The sequence below is a fragment of the Perissodus microlepis genome, chromosome 17, assembly GCF_051167445.1.
Source record: "Perissodus microlepis isolate ML-2025 ecotype Zambia chromosome 17, ASM5116744v1, whole genome shotgun sequence".
NCBI classification, from domain to species: domain Eukaryota; kingdom Metazoa; phylum Chordata; class Actinopteri; order Cichliformes; family Cichlidae; genus Perissodus; species Perissodus microlepis.
The window spans coordinates 36,203,253-36,224,288 of NC_140477.1; the positions used below are offsets into that span (position 1 = coordinate 36,203,253).

The 21,036-nt window shown below is 40.4% G+C and overlaps 1 protein-coding gene across 1 annotated transcript in view; it reads right to left on the reverse strand.

Moving 5' to 3' along the window:
• Nucleotides 1-21,036, reverse strand: part of mpped1 (metallophosphoesterase domain containing 1) — a 91,080-nt gene that overhangs the window by 50,759 nt on the left and 19,285 nt on the right. Inside the window, exon 4 of the mRNA XM_084909510.1 lies at nucleotides 6,436-6,661. Within this exon, the coding sequence (XP_084765636.1) occupies nucleotides 6,436-6,661 (226 nt within the window). The remainder of the gene's footprint in view (nucleotides 1-6,435; nucleotides 6,662-21,036) is intronic.

Below are 21,036 nucleotides of genomic sequence, written 5' to 3' on the forward strand. Positions count from 1 at the left end.
TCTGGCACTATCCCATGATTTCCTAACCATCTTTCCAGTGGAAACACTTTGGGAATCTGTGCCTTTCCTTCCTCTTTGGAAGTGCATGATTAGCAGCATCTGTCTGATACTAACCCTCAGAACTCTTTTCATTCCTGTAGAAGCAGCAAGTGTGTACTTAGTTTTTTGGAGGACTGTATAAATCTATTGCTATCCACAAGCTAAACTAGCTCATTGATCAGATTGACTAATGATGGCCGAATCTGATTGAAGTTTCTCAACAATTAAGGGGCTAACTACGAATACCTTTGAAAGTCCCAATTAGCCACTCTGGCAGTAGAGTAATGGGGTTCCTACTTAAATAATAATATACTTATGAGGTAGAGAAAATTACAGCTTTTAACATTAGTATGAGCCCACTTATAATTATAGCTTAGCATGAATTATGACCTGGTTCTGTCTGCATTTGAGCAATTGTACCGTAATTGGACTTAGACAAATCTATACACATTTATTTCCTACTTATTATCTAATACATAGAAAATAAATGAATGCAGTGAATAAACAATCTATATATACAGGAAACCAAAACAATCACAACAAATAAATCAATACTTGATTTTTAAACATGTGTTACTTTTTTTTTCTTTTCTGAATAGCCGTGAGCAATTTTTAAATCCACTGCGTGTTCATGAACAGTACACTCAAAAATTAGGCTGATATGAGCCACATGCATACTTAAAGCCTGTAAGAGTCAAAGTTGGGATAATCAGCTTGATATTACAATACCAAAAATAATAATAATATTTCAGCTTATTGTTCTCCAAGTGGTCTAACAGGGTAATACTGAAGTATCTGACCTCAGCTCTGTTTAAAGGTGACAGAAAACCTAGCCTGTGACAGCAGACTGGGTTTAATAAAAAATGCTTTCAGACATGAATTTATAAGCACGTAGCAGTAAAGTAGTAAAGACAAAGAGTTCAGACTAAGGTTTGAACTCATAATTAGGTCATGTATGTGGCTACGCAAATGGCTATATTAACCTCTGTCTCTCTTCCACAGCATGTCTTTATCCTGTCTTCCTTCTCTCACTCCAACCAATCACAGCAGATGGCTCCGCCCCTCCCTGAGCCTGGTTCTGCCGGAGGTTTCTTCCTGTTAAAAGGGAGTTTTTCCTTCCCACTGTCGCCAAAGTGCTTGCTCATAGGGGGTCACATGATTGTTGGGTTTTTCTCAGTATGCATTATTGTAGGATCTACCTTACAATATAAAGCGCTTTGAGGTGACTGTTGTTGGGATTTGGTGCCATATAAATAAATTGAATTGAATTGAACTGAATTGAATTGAACTATGCCTGGCCCATTTAGTATGAGCTAAAAACAGATTAGAAAAAAGCGGAGGCCTATCAGTTTTTTTTCTTTTGTTTTTGGTGTGTCCCCTATGAAAATGAAAATGAAAATGCATCTTTGTGGTGAAGCAATATTCAGTGTTGCTTCACGAGAAGTTCCAAGGTTTAATCCTTTAGCCATTTTCAGTTTGCAGAGGTGTTGAGGTGGAAGAGATGTCTGAGAGACCTGAGAGCACTGAACAACAACTTTGTTCTGACATTTAGCAAAGTCATCCTTAAAGTGTTTCCTGTGCCTACACTGGGTGGGCATCCACTTTGTGTTGCTGACAGTTATTCTGACTGCTACAGTTTTCATTGTCATTCCATAGGCTCCGTATGCCACAGCACTGCTATGTTCCTGCACATAATATTCCTAATTTTAATAATGTAACTACATGTTGTTTACAACCAGCTCTGGGTACAAAGCCACTGCATATCTTTTGCTGACCACAATCTCTGTACCTCATCACCCAAACATTCCCACTATTCATCTTTTCATAAGAAATAATATTAATGTGTGATTAGGCTGCATCGTGTATAATATAATCCTTTAGTATTGTAGTGGTGCTATGAAAGAGTGCTGCACAGCTGGCTCATATTAACCCCTCAGAATGTGAAACAGGTAAAGCGACTCAGAGCAGAGAGTTACTTCACATTCAGATTGGCACAGGAAATCTGTGAGAACGAAATCAGGCTGAGTGGCTTTTCACGGAGAGGTGATGAGGAAGAGGCACAGAAAATCAACTCCCACTAACATCAGCGAGTCACATTTACTCTGACAGCAGCCATACCCTTCATGCACACAAACTTAGATACTGTAGATCGATCTTTATTCACTTTTTTTAAAAAAAACTTGTTTTGGTGCTTGTCAGCCTGTGAAAAAGGGGACAGAGGCGGTTCAGTTCTTCCACCATAATATTCAACATTCTACTCTAAGACTGAGACATGCACATGAGTACTCCTGCTCTGTCCCATCAGCTCTCAGACAGAGCATCTTTCTGCAATATGTTTGTGACAAATGGCTTGTAAAGTCACATTAGCATCAGAAGTGGGGAAATGGAGCAATGCCCCTGCATCTGTCTGATTTTTCAATACATGAAGAGATAAATTAAGAAGCTTTTGGAAGTAAGAAGGATTTAATATCAGCTGGGATAGTAAAAGGTTGCATGTGCATCTGTTTGTGTATACGACAGAGTGTGAGAGGGGCCGTAGGGGCCTGCTAGGAAGCACACAGCTTCACAATACCTCTTAGTAGGAGAGGATGTAGTAGGAGTGAGGGACCGCAGGAAGGAAGGAGTTAACGGCCCGTGAAGCCAGATGGATGGAGGAATGGAGGAGGAAGAAGACACACCAAGTGATGAAAATGGGAGGCATAACGAACGTTATAGGTGACAGAAAGAAATGAAGAAGCCAAGCCAGTCACTGCTCAGGAAATGATGAAGGAAAGAACAGAGAACAGAGTCACTGTTTCTGCTCTTTCATTTTCCCCTCTTCTCTTTTTGGTCTGAGATACAGACAGTCCCAATTAAAATTTAATTACATTAAAATAAAAACAAATAAAAAAAACAAAACAAGTTACACTAGCATGGTTTCCCTTAAAGAAGAGCGTTACTGCAAATGAATATAAAGTTGTTCTAAGGTGTCGTATGATAAATGATTTGTTTCCTAATGGCAGAGGTCTCGTCTAGGATCACAGTTCTGCAATCCATAAAGTATGAAGGCTCACTGAACATGTTCATGTGAAGAAAATCAAATGAAACAAATGTCATGGCCATCAGATTCACTTGATCTCAGCCAGGCTAAAAACATTTTGGACTGAAAGAGTGCTCTCCACCACTATCATTAAAACACTAAATTATCCAACCGGTGCTTGAATGGTCCTGGAGCCTTTTCCAACTGACACAAGGCAAGAGGCAAGGTATACTCTGGGCAGGTCACCAGTCCATCACATGGCTAACACATCTACAGCCAATTCCTTAGAAGTTTGTCTTTAGACTCTGGGAGGAAGTCTCTGGGAGGAAGTCTCTGGGAGGAAGTCTCTGGGAGTACCCAGAGCAAACTTGTCAGGCACGGGGAGAACACGCCCCACAGAAAAAGCCCAGGCTGGGTCGGACATAGGAACCCAGAAGCTTGTTGCTTTGAAGTGACAGGTCTAACCACACCATCACTATGTGGACATTTTATAACTAATATGTGAAGCTTGTTAGTGAAATTTTGACTTGTTTCTGTTCTCTGTGTGAGCCTGTCCTTTTGTGAGCTCCATGTACATTTAGTTTGGAGGTAGTAACGTCAGTGCTTGTGGTGGAGGGTGTGAGGTGGTGGGGGTGGGGGGATCAACAGGCCATACAGCGTGGCACTGGTATCACTATGGTAACACAGGTCATAGTGATAGCACCATCCTGCTACACTGTAAAATCCTAAAAAGTTAACAATAATTTTTTTTATTAATTAATTTTTTTAAGTTGAGTAGGTTACGCTGGTGTTTTAGAAAACTTTATAGTTTAAGAATGCATATTGCAATCAACTAAGAATCCTGTTTGAGAAAACATAATCAGCTCTTTATACAAAGTAGTTACTGCCACTGTATCTGGACAAAATGTGAGGAGCAGTGAAATAATGTGCCGCAGCATTAAAAAGTGCCAAGAGCCACATCTATGAATTCCTTTCAAAGAGGAGATTGAGAGATTAGAAAGGTGAGAAAGAAATACAAGGACGAGTGGTTCTTTAATTTTCCCAAATCAAGAGGCAAGGGTGGAAACGGGAGTACAGAAGACAAAGGTGAAGAAAGGGAGGAGAAGAGGGAAGAGAGAATTGGTGTTAAACAGAAAAAACAAGAACGGAGGATTAAAGAGAAAGAATAATGAAAGGATGCTCAAAGGTAATCAGGGTAGACATTAAGAAGGAAGGTGGTGAGAGGGGAGCAAACAGAAGAAGGGGAGAACATGCAGAGCCTCCAGCTGGAGCCCCTCTGTGCTGCAGGAACACACCCTGAGGCTTACACACACACACACACACACACACACACACACACACACACACACACACACACACACACACACACACACACGCACAAGTATGTAGTCCAAGACAAGCGAGAGGACATGAGGGTGCATAAACCCATGACCAGACATTCACACATTCGCACAGACACTCATCACATCATGTGGCCATTAAACCAGCGAGGGCCAGCTGATGAATCCGAATAAATCTCTTCCTAAATCTACACACCTCTCTTCCTTTGTCCCGCCGTTTCTGTCCACATCTCTCCCCAGATTCCTGCCCTCCGTAGGCTCTTTCACTTCTCCGTTCCCTATTGCCTTTTTCGTTCTTGACTTTTCCATCTATCTCTGCTCACCTCAGGCAGCTCTCTGCAGAGGCCTGAGCAATAAAGTCAGGGGAACCTGCTATCACAGCAAACCAATTACCCAGCACACACACACACACACACACACACACACACACACACACTAAAACAGTGTCCCTGGGAACCTGTCAGTAAAACACCTGATCATCATCATCATCATCAAGTATGTCAGCCCATCATCAAACCACTTACACACACACATGCATGTGATCACATCCTGGAAAACTGAAAGCAAATCCAGCAAAAGATAAATAAAGAAGCAGATAACTGATCAATTTTAGTGATTCCAAAGGTCCCCTCAGACCACAGGAACTTTCTTCTTCATAATTATAAAATCTTGTAAAGAATCACACTGGAGGACGAGAACTGCAGTTCATAAAACTCTCTTTTAAATGTTTGGGGGGGGGTTAGCTCATACTTTAGCGTAGGTCGAAAAAGGACAAACATTGTTGATCACCATGTCAAAATACTTGCTGTAAAGACTGGTAAAATATTAGCCATGTAAATGCCCATCAGCCCTGACAATGGATCAAAACAAGACGAGTGACTGACAATGAATTGCTGAGCTTGTTTGCAACAGAGGAATTGAAACTTGTTGTTATGATGCTCGTCAGCACAGTGGTGCAGTGGTTAGCGGTGTTAGCGATGGTTTCTCATTTGGCCTGCATGGGTTGCTCTGGGTACTGCCACACAGTCTAAAACACACATGTTAGGCTTCTTAGTGATTCTAAATTGGTTGTCTCTGTGTTAGTGATAGGCTGGCAGCCTCACCAGAGTGTACCACACTTCTCACCCTGTGGCAGCTGGGATAAGCTCTGCCCTCTGCAACAGTGAATTGGTTAAGCAATTAAAAGAATGAAGATATAAACTTTCTTGGGTAATATGTCGCCTCAGCAATCCAAGTGGTGCAAAAACACTCTTTAAAGCTTTATCAGAAAGCTACCCAGAATTATGTGTTTTTGTGATTTTTTTTCAAGGAAAATAAAAACAAAATTCGGTTTCAGGTTTGAGCCCAACTCATGGACAGATGCATTTGCTTCAGGACAAAGGGCAAGAAAGGAACTGCTGAACCACTAACAGTCCCATTTCTCTCATTCATCGTGTAACATGTACAGTGTATTTGTTTATTTGAATGCTACCTAGCCTGAGGTTTGCGCCAAGATTATTCGTGAAGAAAAGTAGGAGCAGCCAAACTCAAGACTGAGTGCTGACCCAGTGTTGACCCAGTGAGACCCTTACAATATACATGGGATTCATTTTTTATTCACAGTAAATTAAAGGATATTTCCAGTACTGACTTGGTTTTTTGACTCTCCACTTGCTAGAAGAATATGCTAGTAGAGAATGAAAAGGGATATTAAGAACTTTCCTACCTTGAAGAAAGTAGACTCATAATTCAAGTGGATGCTGTGATGAAAATTGGATGTGTTATTGAGCATAGCCAGTGCAAAGCAGTCTAGAACCAGTGAGAGGAATGTGGAAACCGCTACACCATGGAGTCAACCTCCACATGACAGATTGCATCACATTATAAATCTTCAAGAATCTCTTATATTTGACTATGTTTGAAGTTACTACTGCATGACTCGTGTCAGCAGATTTATATGTTTCTATAAGAAAACCAAAGAGTCAATCCTTTGTTAAGAAAATACTCCACATACTGTACGCGCAGCCCTAGTTCTAATATGAAGAAAGAGTCACTCACCAGGGGGAGCCATAGATTCTGAAGCCCCGCACGGTGACCTCGGAGTCCTGCAGGTAGATGCAGTTGGTCAGCAGTGACTGGACGTTCTCGTAATTCTCCGGCTTGAGCTTGGAGGCTGAAGGGAAGTAGTAGAAGTCCTGCTTGATGAGGTCTGCCATAAACTCCTGGTCAAAGGTCAGCTCATGATTTCCAGCAATTACTATCTTGATGTCGTAGGGGAGGGTACCTGAGAGGGTAAGTGGAGTAGTGAAAGTTATGGACAGGGAAGGGGGAAAAAGAGAAAAGAAATGGAATTTGAATGCAAAAGTGGTAAGAAGGATGGAAAATGAAAGAAAGGAGAAAAGAATGAATGGGGAGTGTGATCAGGAGGCCCAATTCCATAAGGAAAAATAGATGGGGTGGTGGAGGATCATTTTCAAGGGTGAAGAAAGAAAGAGAAAGAAATGACAAGAGCGGAGGGAGAGGAGATGTGTACATGAGGAAAAAGATGAGAGAGTAGGAAAGAGAGAGAAGGGAAACAGAAACGGGAAGAAGATATCAGCACAAAGAGGGGAAGCACGGCAGATACCCAGGAAGGAGAAGAGAGGGACAACTTTAAACCCAGCTCAGATGGCTTGGCATTCACATGCAACAAGGCTTTCTAGTTGTTTTCCTCTATATTTCGAGTAAATCTGTACATCTGTCTTAGATTCCCTCCATCAGTCAAGGTCTCAACCCAGTGCACTGCTGTCTTCTGTTAATGGAAGCATAGCTGAATGCATCCGTCAGGGAATCTTTATCTGAAGGATGGATGAGGAGGATCATTGTTGGCTTTACAAAGCAGAATATTAAACATTTATAGACTACGGCAATAACTGCTGCATCTTTAGCCCCTTCTTTTCCATCATCCCCTTCTAATCAAAGTCTCCCTCCTTCAAGTCAACGTGCATTCTCTGCTCTATTTCAGCAGCCATAATTGGCTATTCAAAGCTTGGCACAGCAGGACGCGTGATCGATCTTAGCTCATCAAACCCAGCAGTAGCCGGGCCTTCACACTTCTACACAATGTTTTCAAAGCTCGGCTCGGGAAACAGAGAGCTAACACTGACAAACATCTGGGGGTCTGCTTTGTCAGGTAAAACGGCTGACGGAGGGTTCAATCACCGCAGCTTTTTTCTTTTTTTGTTGCTGGCAGGACGACGCGGCACGCAGCTGAGCACGCCGGTTTGTGTGTCAGCATGTGTGCGCTTGCGAGCGACGTTCCCATGCGTGTGCAAGTTTGCACGCATCTGTGCATGAACGTGTCATGTTAGTGAAAAGGAGTAATTAAACCAAGCTTTAGAAGAGGCTGACAGCCCAGTGACGGCTCTGTCATAACAGCCAATCACAGCCCAGTGACAGAAAAAGAAAACGAGTGGAAGAGGAAGGAGAGAGCGACAGAAATACTTTAGGAAGCCCAAAAATCCTTGAGTGTGAAGGAGGAATAATAACAAGATGAAAGCAGCTGTCAAAGAGTGCCCATCTCTGCAGTTTGGGTCTGGGCCGCCCCCTCTCCCTAACACAACTCCAATTTGTTTGGCAGAAGGGCTTGTGTTTAGTTGTCAAGCAGACACCAAAAAAGGCCCATAAATGAGGGGCTGCACCTCAACAAAGGCACACGGACACAGATAATCAAAAGATGTTCCTTTTTGTTCCTTTTCCTCAGGGTTTGGCATCTGAGGCTTAGTCATCCCCAAATAAATCAATGTTGGAGGAACAATACATTCTGAAATATCATCATATACCAATCATATACCGATTAAAGCTCTCGGGACAACTGGGAATTCTGTGCTTTACTTTCAGAATTTCCATTTGTGCTCCAAAATGCATAAAATCCCTGCACATGACTGATGCAATAATTGGCATGTGTTTCGCGTGCCAACTGGCCTGTGTTCTAAAGTGCGATGCCAAAGCCTGCACCGCGGCTACTGAAGTCTAACATTTACCTCTCTATGCCACACGTTATTCTCACAAATTTCAAGTAAGTTAATGGGGGTAAAAGAAAAAAAGTCATAGTGAATTCATTCATTACACACAGATTATGGCCATAGTAACACTCATGTTACAGCTCATGTTTGTTATCAGCCATTCAGTGGACACCATTAACATGCACAGACTCCCCGTGATAAGGTACTTCTCTGATGGAGAGTGGTCTAGATAAGCGGTCCCCAACCCCCGGGCCTCGGACTGGTACCGGTCCGTGAGTCGTTTGGTACCGGGCCGCGAGAGTTGAGGCTCAGGTGTGAAATGTATGGTTTTCAGGATTTTTATCGTTTTCAGCGTAATTTTGTTATCGTTTTGATCGTTAACTCGGTTTTTCTTGGGTCTTTTCACGTGTGTTATGAATAAATCTTCTTTTTTTCGGTACCGGTACTAGTTTTATTTTGTTGTATTTATCCGCGACACCTTAAAGGCCGGTCCGTGGAAATATTGTCGGGCATGAACCGGTCCGTGGCGCAAAAAAGGTTGGGGACCGCTGGTCTAGAAGGAAAGCCCCAGACTACAAGAGCATAGTTCCTGTTTATCAATAACCAGAATGAATATTGGATGGCAGGTGCATCTTCTGGCCGGCAAGAATAGTCTTCAAGAGGACACATATCACCTTGAGCCAAGAAACACAAATGTGTGGATTTCGTTATGTTAATAGAAAGACTTCTGTGAGACTGTGTTGACAGCCCATAGCTGATGTCTTTGGTGATACTGCTGACCAGAGCAAAGCATTCATAGATTTTTTTTTTTCCTAGCCTCTTTAAAAAATACACCAGGGGGCTGGGAATTTAATAAATCTAACAACAAATGTACTACAATACGGCTGCAAGAAGATAAGCTGATGGTCATACTAATGATCACTGTTGTAAGAGAGAAGAAACAAAGACAGAATACAGAAGAATAAACACATAATGAAAGAATATTTGATGCTTGTGAAGACACAGAGAAACCGAACTATTCTGTTGAAACAGTATTTGTGTCCACCTGGGGAACAGAACTCAGTATTCTCTTTTCTCTTGCCCCTGTGGCTGTAATAAACTGTCCGACTGCCATCCTATGCTGGGCAGTTAGTGCCTTTCTAAGGCTACAAAATTATTTCCTTCTAATACTGGAAATTAGGCAGAAAACCAGCATAAAACTGTGGCCCAAGAAAACAAAAGTAAAACTGAATGATGCTCAGCAGCTTTCTTACATGTAATCAATTTAAAAAACGAGCAACAATGTTTCAGTTTTAGAACAATTTTAGTTTTTAACATATCAGGGAAACATAAAAATGATCTAGTCCTTATAATGTTTAAAGATTAGGTAAGCTCAGATAAACACACAATTTGTTATAGTTTATTCAGCTAGAACTAAGCTAAAATGCAGAAGTGGTGTTTGAAAAGCTGGAAGAACCACATTTAACAGCAATAATGTAAAGTAATAGTTTTCTGTTTATAAATCTCTCACATCGATTACATGCGAGAGATTTGTCAGCCCTCGATTATACACAGCTCTCTTATGGTCCACTCAGATCTGGACTTTGACTATGCCAAACTTAGATTCGTTGGTATATTAATGAAGGGTTCATAGTCAACTGATTGACTGCAAGTACTGTGGCAACAAGCCCAAATATTCCATCACCGTGTTTGACAGTTAGAGTTATTTCTGCTGATATTTCTGCTGTATTTGGTTTTAAACAAACATGGTACGGTGCATTTTAGCCAGACATTACTACTTTGGTCTAATCTGTCTAAAGGACATCGTTCGAGAGGTCATGCGGTTTGTTTGGAAGCAATGTTGCAAACCTGCGCCATGCTGCCATGTTTGTTTGCTGAGAAGAGACTTTCTCCAAACATGCCATCTTTTTTTAAATGTAGTGTCCTGAGCTTTGACATGTTAGGTGAGGCCTGTAGAGCCCCAGTTGTACAGGAGCTCTTGTTTTTTCTCTGAGCAGTGCACAGTCAAATTCTGGGGTGAATTTCCTGATTTCCACTCCCAGTGAAGACTTTTCCACCTGTGAATAATGTTTCCCGCTGTAAGATAATGATTTCAAATTGTTTAATAATTGCCTTATAACCCCTCCCAGACTGATGTCAGCAGCAGCTGCTTCACTGCTGATGTCTTTCCTCTGTGGCATTACAACAAACACCTGAATGCTCCAGACAGACTGCCAAAGCTAATGCTTTTATATTGATAATCAATTGATTAAGTAAGGATAAGCGGAAGCGAATGGATGGATGGATGAATTCAGTATATTTGATTAGCAGTACTCGGCTTTTATGTTCCATTCTAATACTTATGGAAGCAGTAATGTATGCTTAGTTTTTCATGCACTGTTTCTGCATTTCAACTTTTTGTTAAACAAAATAATCACACAGTCAGGCATGTCATATTTTGTAGATCATTTATGGTTTTATTTACCTAATTTTAAGACCTGCTGAGGACCAAACAATTTTCATAGTACAGTATAAAGAAAAAAAAACAAAACTGAACTGACCAGATGAGCTGAGCAAAAAGTATGATGAAATATGATTTGTTGTTTGAACTGGATAACACTGTAGGACTTATACAACTTGTCTATTTCACATCCAAAACACCACGCAAACGTAGAATGCGAGCAGCATAGGCACCCTTGATCAGTCCATCACCTAACAAAGGTTTTGTGATGTGGATAATGCAACCTATCCCTCCCTCTGTGGACCAGGATTTGCTGCACAGCAACCTAAAACCGCCACTGATATGTGTCAGTGCCAATCTTACAAAGTCACGCTGTAGTCAGTTACAGTACAGTATTTAATTAACCTTTTTACTGTGCACACAGACCCTTGGTCCCAGACTTTAGACGTCATGGCAGTGATTCCTCCTGAAACAGCAGAAATCCTCATCATGTTTATGCAGCTAATCTGTGCTAGACTGAATAAATCAAAGTAAAATCCAATGATGTTGCTGGAGCTCCTTTTAAGGCAGCCAGCTATACCATAAATTAGATGTGACTGCAAGAATGATCACCCAGGTATAATTTAGGCAAAATATTAATGTCATTTTATAACTTTTTAAAAGGTGTGCAAAAGCCTTGCACCATCTTCTTTCTAGGAAAATATTTAGAAATATAAAGAAATCTATATCATGAATTTAGCTGGCATAAACTCTGCATGCATGCATCACGTTTGCCACATAAACATATTTGCTCAGTGTTATTGATTAATGATATATGACCATTTTATATGCCCCAATAACTGTCCATGTAAAGCTGTATATGCACATTTACATATGTAACTTTATTTATTAATTTTTTATATATTTTGGATGGAGGGATGGAGGGATGGGTGGACTTGGAAACAAATTTGATGCAAAATTTGAAGTTGTGTACAATAAAAATATGAAGAATAAAATGATTATACAACAATAGGAGAAGGAGCTAGAGGCTTGTCTCTCAATATAAGCAATGGCTGGGGAGAGCCCGAGTCACTCAGTCCCCATCTACCGAGCGTTTGTCTGTTTACTGTTGGTGCACATGCTTAAGGCATACACCACAGGGGTGCTTTTACTTTCTTTTGTTTGTAATTCTACTCAGTTGTAGAAGTTGAGTGAAGTGCTTTGAATAGTTCTCAGAGCTTCTTGAAGGACATTCCAAAAATATTTGCCTTTTTGCCTTTTGTTCCATTCTTTGTCAAGATGATCCCACAAAGCTTCAGTAATGTTGAGGTCCAGGCTCTGAGGAGGTCAATCCACGAGTAACAGCGCTCCATTGTATATTTTTTCATCCAGGTATACTTTCACATTGTATTTGGTAATAATATTATTTTTGCTGTGAAATCTTTGGCATTTTTCTAGATTGCCAAAAAAAGGGAACAAATGATGTTTTGTGACAAATTTTAATAATTTAAAATTACTTCTTTGCTAAGTTAAATGAAGACACGCCACTGTCTATTATCCTGTTTTCCTTCTCTCACCCCAACCAATCACAGCAGATGGCCCCGCCCCTCCCTGAGCCTGGTTCTGCTGGAGGTTTCTTCCTGTTAAAAGGGAGTTTTTCCTTCCCACTGTCGCTTGCTCATAGGGGGTCATATGATTGTTGGGTTTTTCTCTGTATGTATTATTGTAGGGTCTACCTTACAATATAAAACGCCTTGAGGTGACTGTTGTTGTGATTTGGTGCTATATAAATAAAACTGAGTTGAACTTACCTATGGCTTAAACTTGACCTTATCCAAAACCTTATGATAACAAAACAAAAGAAATTGAAAAAAGTTACTTAATATTAGTTACTAAATACTAAATAACAGAAATCTTTTGTAAAACAAACAACTCTGTAAAATAGCTCTAAACTAACCTCAAAATAAAATGCAAATAAATAAATGTAAAAACTCATTTGACAACCCTGAGACAACAATTACAACATATTACTCAGACAAATAGTTTATACTAACTTTAATATACCTATTTTAAAAAAAGATAACACCAATGTAAAATATTTCAAATTTATTTAATAGTTCTCTCGTCTGCTAGTTAAGCTTTAATATTATTAAATTAAATTAATTTTAGCTTCCTAAGTTGTCCACGCTGGCAGCGACTGAAATTTGATGACTTCGAGCAAATACAAGCAGAATAAACATGAGGTGGATATTGTTGACCAACCTTGTAGTAAATATACTGTATTAGACTCGAAATGTTAGCAAGTGACAAGCTGTCAGATTTAAAGTGATGTGCAACAAGCAACTTGCTTGTGGACGCAGCGTTAGAGAAACATTTTTCTACTACTATGATTGTTGCTTTCAAAATCTATTAACTAAAATAGAAATGCTTATATGTGTGGTGTGACAGCAGTCTGGCTAGCTAATCTACACAAGCCAAGTTTTGTGTTTTGTAGCTTACCTAGCCTTAGCTTAAAAGCTAAAAGTAAGGTAAAGCATCGAGAAGCAGGACAAATTAGCACGCTAGCAAGTGACAGAGCCAGCGCTAACCAACATGAGAACATTACAAACATCAACTGACTAAAAAAGATGGAGTCCCAGTGGTATGATATAAATAGTTCAGGATTTTAGGACAAAAAACACATAACAACAGTACTCCAGCAGATATGGAGTAGGGGTGTGGGAATGGCTAATTGGTGAGAGAAATATGTCCACTGTCAACATGCAAGAAATTCTCCATTACAATTAAAAGTTGCACAGTGAACATGTCAGCAAAATGCACTTAAAAAGGTATTTATTGAGAGAAGTGTGAGTGCTGTATTCTGTTACTGAGTAACAGTTTTTACTACTGATGAATTAATGTGGAGGCAGCATTTTTTTCTGCTGTAAATAAGCATTATATAAAATAGCTGGTTAAGGTGATGTCGAGGGAGGATATGTACCCACCTATCAAGACTAAATCACTGCATCTAAATGCAGAAAAAAAAAGATATAAAGGAAAGTGGCACGTGGATGCATGTGAGCCCAGGAAAGACAGACGGCAAGACAACAATGGAACAACAGCACAGGAACAGGGCACTCATAAATTCTCTAACAAATAAACATTATCTGTGTTGCCTCAGAAATTCTGCAATGTGAGCAGTTTTCACCCATGAAGTTTGACAGCCAACTGTAAACTGAGAGGAATAAATCACGCACAGAAATATAAAACTCCACCAGCTGGACACAAATACCCTCCTCCCCATCCTCACACACGCACACTCACACACACACTTTTACTTTCCAGAATTAAACTTCAATTTCATGGATGATTTTTTTTTAAAGTTTCCCCCCAGAAGAAGCTGCAAAATGACAAGGTGTGAATACCAAATAGCTTAATGTTACACAGTAGATTCTGCAGCCAGTGTTTGCATCTGTTTTCCATCCCAGCCAACCGCCTTCAGTGTGAAAATAATAAAAAGAAAGACTTTCAACAATGCAGTCGATTATCCTGAATGTCCACAAGGAACAAATTGCTCAGAAACAGAGAATGAATTTGTTACTTCTCTGACAAAAGAGAAGAAAAAAGGAAAAGGTGTGGGTGGAAGTGTGCGAGTCAATGTGAGGGGGAAATCTAACATATGTGGCAACAGACCTCCACAACACGGGGAATGTTCTTTGTCACCCCAATATCTTTGTCTTTGAATTCAAATGACTCCTTTTAAACATCGAATACTTTTAATTTGCCTGGTGCAGAGGGGACAGTCGAGTAGCGTTAAAGACAAAAAGACCAGAGAAAACGCAACAGCGCAACACAAGGCGGCTTTCAGGAGTGGAAACAGCTGGACTTCAGTCTCCCCCTCCGTCCCTTCATCCCTTTATTTCTCTCTGGTTCTTTTTCAATCCTCTCTCACTCATTGTCTTCACTCTTTTGTTGAGTGCCTGGCCCCTCCAGTCATGCACATCCCAGATCTGCTCCATGTCTTGCTGTCTGCGTGTCACCACAAAAACCTCCATCTTTCCATTAACTCCAAATGGTGGTCAGTGTGAGGGTAAATGCATGTAAGGTTGCATGTGCAGCCTGCATAGATGTGCTTGATCCCAGGAGTTGGGTGCATAAGCATAATGTCTGTGGATCTTGGTATGTGAGTGAATAGATTGTTAGTGTGTGTGTGTGTGTGTGTGTGTGTGTGTGTGTGTGTGTGTGTGTGTGTGTGTGTGTGTGTGCGTGCATGCGTGTGTGTGTGTTTGTGTGTGTGTATGTAACTCCAACTGCCACCACATGAAATCTTCCGGAGTTCGGCCACCATTGTTCTGATGCTGCAATGGGTGGTCTGCTCTTTGAAGAGGAAAATCCTTGCTCTGCCCAAAGCTCTTGCATGTACAGGGGGATTACTGCCCATTGTGTGTGCATTGGTGTATGTGTGTGTGTGTGTGTGTGTGTGTGTGTACTCTTATATGTGTGCTTGTGTGGATGCACAAACAAAATAAAAAGGAGACATTTCCTGCCTGCCAAGACAAAGTTAAATCCTATCTCTGTATGTGTGCGTGTTTGTGTGTGTATACTCCAGATATAAAAAAAAATAGTAGCCAAAATGTTCAGCCAAATAACTTAATACCAAAGTATGTGTGTCTAGAAATTCTGTGTGTGTGCTACTGCAGAAAATAGAGGCCAAATGTTTCCTGCCAAGCCAAAATGATTAAATCAATACCAGTGTGTGTGTGTCAGTATGAGTGAATGCATGTGTGTGAAAAGCAGTAACCAAAACTTTTTTCTAAAATTAAATGAAAGGAAAAGCAACAGATTATTACAGTTTCATTCTTAATTTTGCACATGAGCCTTGTGTAGCTAAAACACCTTATATAAGTCTCATATTTTTTTGTTGAATGTCATTGAATGGATGTGAGGTTACTATAGTGAGAACGTTTTTTCTGTGTTATTGAGTCATATTTTTTAATTGTCTCTTTTTGCATTTATAGGCTTTAAAACACGCATCTTTAAGGGAGGATATTTTACCTCATCGCTTTCTTCCTGGGAGCTAAAAATGCACCTGTCTGCCACAACGTTAACACTAATGGCGTGATCTGCCCCAAAACAGGTCAGTATCTTTAAACTTTGGCTCATCAATGAAGTACTAAGCATGGTAACAGAACCACAAGACAGTTAGCTAACAAGAAACAGCCACTCCAGTTTCCAAAGCTCATACACGTCTAAGTTCATTAACTACTAAAGAATCCAGAGCAAGTCTGACTACCGTATTTTCTGCACTATAAGGCGCACTTAAAACCCTTTAATTTTCTTAAAAATCAACAGTGCGCCTTATAATCTGGTGCGCCTCATGTAGGAATTCTGGTTGTGCTTACTGACCTCGAACCGATTTTATGTGGTACAAGGCGCTCAAAAATCTGTGCAAAATGTTTTAGTACGACTTTGGTAAGCTACGAAGCTGCACTACCTACCGTAGTCAGGAGCCTCGCGGAGTAATCTGTGTCCTAAACTCCGTCTCCTTCAGGTCCCAAAGTCAAACGAACACTGCAGCATCACTGAGAGTTAAAAACTGTCTCAATTCTTTCATCTTTAATAAAATGATCAGCGTTGCTGTTTTACCAGGTGTAACAATTAAGTTTAACATTCCGACATTCATGAAAACAGAATTTATTACATTTAACGGAGTTAGAAGTTAGCAGGAAGTTAGCTCGCTAGTTTCCACCTAAACATGATATAGCATGTTCTGACTGAGAGATTTCTGAAAAATTCAAACGTACAGCTCTGCTATCACTTCCAACATAAATGAAGACAGAAAACTAAACAGCAGTGACGTTTGTAGGGTTACTGAAGTTGGGCTAGCTGGTATATAATGATGTGCTACACGATTGTTGTATGTTAGCATACAACATAGGGACAAATGCAATCGCATGGCAGGATGCTGTAAACGGACCAAACTTCAGTCAGGAGAACAACTGAGATAATCCATCCACAATACGAGGTTAGTCATTAATATACTGCAACAACGAAATATACGGTACTTTGATTGATAGGTGTACAAACAACAGGGCGCTGTAGCTACTGGGCTGAATTATAATATGATCTTTTTGTGGTACAGCTGTCTACTGCTAGCTAACCAAGCTTTCTAGCCTTAGCTGACAAATTCATCTGAGTCCCAACCACCCAAATATCACAAAATTACACTGTTAGGGTGCCAAAATTTGAACGTTGTAAAATTCATAACTAATGAGTGACATCAGAGTAGCTACATTCACACCTTTAATGCTGAGATTAGCCTACCTAAAGCTTTTATAAGTACTCTAGTGATCCAAGAGGAGACCACTTAAAAGCATCTGGTAATGATGGTTTAACACCAGTGTTGGTCAAGTTACTTGAAAAAAGTAATCAGTAACTAATTACTGATTACTTCCCCAAAAAAGTAATCCCGTTACTTTACTGACTACTTACTTTCAAAAGTAATTAATTACTTAGTTACTTAGTTACTTTTTAAAAACACGGTTTACAACCTGAATAGGTAACAAAGCGATAGATCTTTCAGCCCAATTCGGCATAATCCATCATATAAAATGTAATCAAATGGAAAAGTCTCTTTTTTTTTACTTGTTTTATCAGTTTTAATCTTTTAACTTTATGCATCAAGCAAAAATTTAATTATCAGCAACATTCATTAGTTTAACATTTAAACCTATTTTCTGCACATTCCAGCACATAAAATAAAATATTTTGTGTGTTTATACTCACTCTTTCAAATAGATGCAAGTAAAACACAGCAGAAAGTAAATAAAATCAAAGACTGGCAGTCCTGTTGCTCTATTTTCACCTGTAAAGCAGGAGTGGGGTAGGCGGAGGTTTGCCCTGGTGCAGGTGTGCCGCAGCGGTCAGTGGAAGAATCCGTGTGTGAATTTCCCATTACGTCGTAGCGCACTCGGTGCTTGTTTAGGGGGTTTTTTCGCTGTAAAAAGAAGTTTTCTTCCCACGCACAACGGACACTAATGTTTTTGTCACTTTTTATGGAATCAAACTCAAAGTAAGGTCAGTACTTCCACGCTTTAAACGCTGCACGCTCATACTCTCTCCCGCACTTGATATATGATCCATTGTTGATCTGCACACAGCTGTTGTCACAAACGTCGCACTCGCTTACGTCATTGTCATGAGACATTCTCGCAAAAAAATCACGGTTTTAGTAACGCAGTTACAAGTAACGCGTTACTGTTACAAGTAAAGCGTTACTGCCCATCTCTGTTTAACACTACACTATTATAAGCACAAGTGGAGATAATGTCATCTTATCAGTATCACGCCACAAAGCATATAGAGTATCAGGACTGAAAATGTCACAGTGTGGTCCAATATACTGGATGCCTCACAAGATAAATAAATAAAAGAAGGACAGTATGTCAGTCACAAGTGGTTAGCTCACTGGTTATTGATTTGTGATTGGCAAGGTTTTAACCAATAAGCATATCCTAGTTTATCCTAATTTCTGACATTAATGGGAACCATAATTTATAAAAGAGACACAATATTTTATATTCATTATGGTTTACTGAGCCCTAATGAACAAAGCTCACACCACAAAGCAGTTGAAGGCCATTTTCCTATGAATTTTATACAACCTGAGGTCTTTTTAGAATAAGACAAATCCAGGTTTTTAGATCAGGATACTGTGTCTATTATTAATATACAGTCTATGTTCTACAAAAACCTCATCTGATAACTGCTGGGCTAAACATGTAACCATCATTCCTGTTTTCATAATAATATTTCCCCCCCTGAGCTCAACAAACAACCTTTATTTGTCACATACACAATCATACAGAGGACAGGCTGCAGACGGGCTTGTTTTTTTTTTTAGCATGGGGAGGGTCTAGCCAGGACCCTTACTGGATAGTGGGTGGGAATCGAACTTGCAACCCCCACTCCAAATGTGTAAAAAGTAAAGTATTTTTGGAAATAAAGGGGATTCAAACCCACGCCATCAAAATGACTGGAGCCTAAATCCAGCACCTTAGCCCACTCAGCCACAGCTCCATGAGCAGGCCAACAACAATAGCTCATGTGATGGAGTTTTATATCATTCTTGTATCGCTACTTTTAATAATGGTTTTGATATAATTAACTTCTCTGTCAGAATTATTTGAGGTAAAAAAGGCTTTATAATGCTGGGAGGTTTCTGTCAATGTTTTATTGTAAGCAGTAATCGGATAAGCACAAATTGGCAGATTGTGTTGGACTCTTGTACCATAAACGTAAAATATCTATTGTATGTGGGTATCAGATACTGTCAATGTATTGGGGTAAAAGTTACATCCCTCTGAAAGTAAAATAAAGTGAAAAAACATGAATAGACGATGTATTAAAGTTGTAATCGTAATACTACAAATCTACTTTGTAAATTTGGGAATTTTGACCTACTGCAGTTTTATTGTTCTGTTTTTATGGCTTAGTACCAGCATTTTGGGCGTTTGTGGTTCCTGTACAGATTTTTATTGGCCTTTTCGCACCATCTCTGATTGTCTTACTGCTCTTATTTCTTGGCATATCTGCCATGGTTTGTAGCAATGGAATTCTCTTAAAATTCCAAGGTGTAATCAACCAGGATTACACCTGCATACCAATCTCTGTCAATAGCCTGTGCAGAAGCTTGCACGTGTTTATATGTATATGTCTTCTTTATGTATAAATTATAGAGAGATAACAGCAAGACTGTGCAGTTTCGGCCAGCTTTTCTGTGTGTGTGCATAAACAGAATTCCAATAATTCAAAGGGAAGCTTCAGAGGCAACAGCAATGATGTTCAAAGACAGACAAGCTAAAGACTCAGCCCGGATCAGTTGTAATTCCTTTACAGCGTCTGTGTGCGCGCGCGTGTGTGTGTGTGCACGTGTGTGTGCAATACGAGTCAGAGGAAACAAAGTAGTCAGTGACATAAAAGAAAGAAACAGGGAAGATAAAGAGAGGTGAGTAAGGGACGAACATGCAACAAGGTAGAATTGGATGATGGCAGGAAGACTTCTGCCTTCCCACCTCAGCTTAAACTTAATACTCATTTCATTTAAATCACCGCCCACACCCTGCTGCATATCCCCCCACACACACAAACACACACTCACAAACATGTACACACACAGTCGTACAAGCAGACGCAAAACAAAGACAGCCAGCAATTATGAGACGGCATACACAAACACCACCTACTGCGCCACGCATCCAAAACACACATTTTATCTGAGTACAGCAGCACCTCCTAACACTTCACAATGTCCTCGCTGAACATAATGCATTACACACACACACACGAGCAAAGACACATAAAAGCAGCGACAAAGACGGATCCAGCGCATCATCAAGCGGCCTCGTAGGTGGTCTGTCTCTTCTCTTTCACTCTCCGACACTCCATCTCTGTCTCTTTCATCCTGTCTGCTCCGCTTCCATGTTCAGTGTTACAAAATTGCCTCCAGGATAATGTGGCTGAAGATTAAGCTGCAACTTTCAGAATAAGCAACGTGGGTTTTTCCGACGAATGCTGATGAATAAAACCACTGGCTACTCGCCATATGTCCCATATCTGTTTCGTTTTATTTCTACTGATGCCAAATTTAGCTGATGCTAAACAACATCACTTGTACACTGTGCTGTTGTACCTTTATTGTTCTCGTCAAAGCCGCTACATCATCAGACCACATCGACTAGCAGGGAATGCTCTGAAGGTAGTTCCAGGCCAATGTGCTTTAGTACCAAGGTTTATGTAACGTCATATTTAAACCTTGGATGAGAACACGAACTGTCCTTCTCTGATGAACGGCTTCTTAACACCAGGCCTATTTGAGTACTCTTACAATGGTGTCCTCAATCCCAACTGGTAGCGAGCGGTGGCTGACACTCATGAGCCTGGCTCTGCTGGAGGTTCTTTCACTGTCACTGTCAACTGTGAAGCACAACTCCCTGTTTTATAAAATGCTGCACAAAAAAGTGCACATTTTCTGGTTATTGAGGTCCCAAAGCAGTTCAACCAGACACACCCAGCCCTTCAGGTGTGGCAGTGTGACAGGACATGCCCAAAACACATCATTTAGGAGACATCCTGGTGCCATGCCCGAACCATCAACATCCATTTAGAGCAGTGTTTCCCAACCACTGAGCCGCGGCACATAGGTGTGCCGTGAGAAATGATCAGGTGTGCCGTGGAAGATCCTCTGGTTCCACCTGA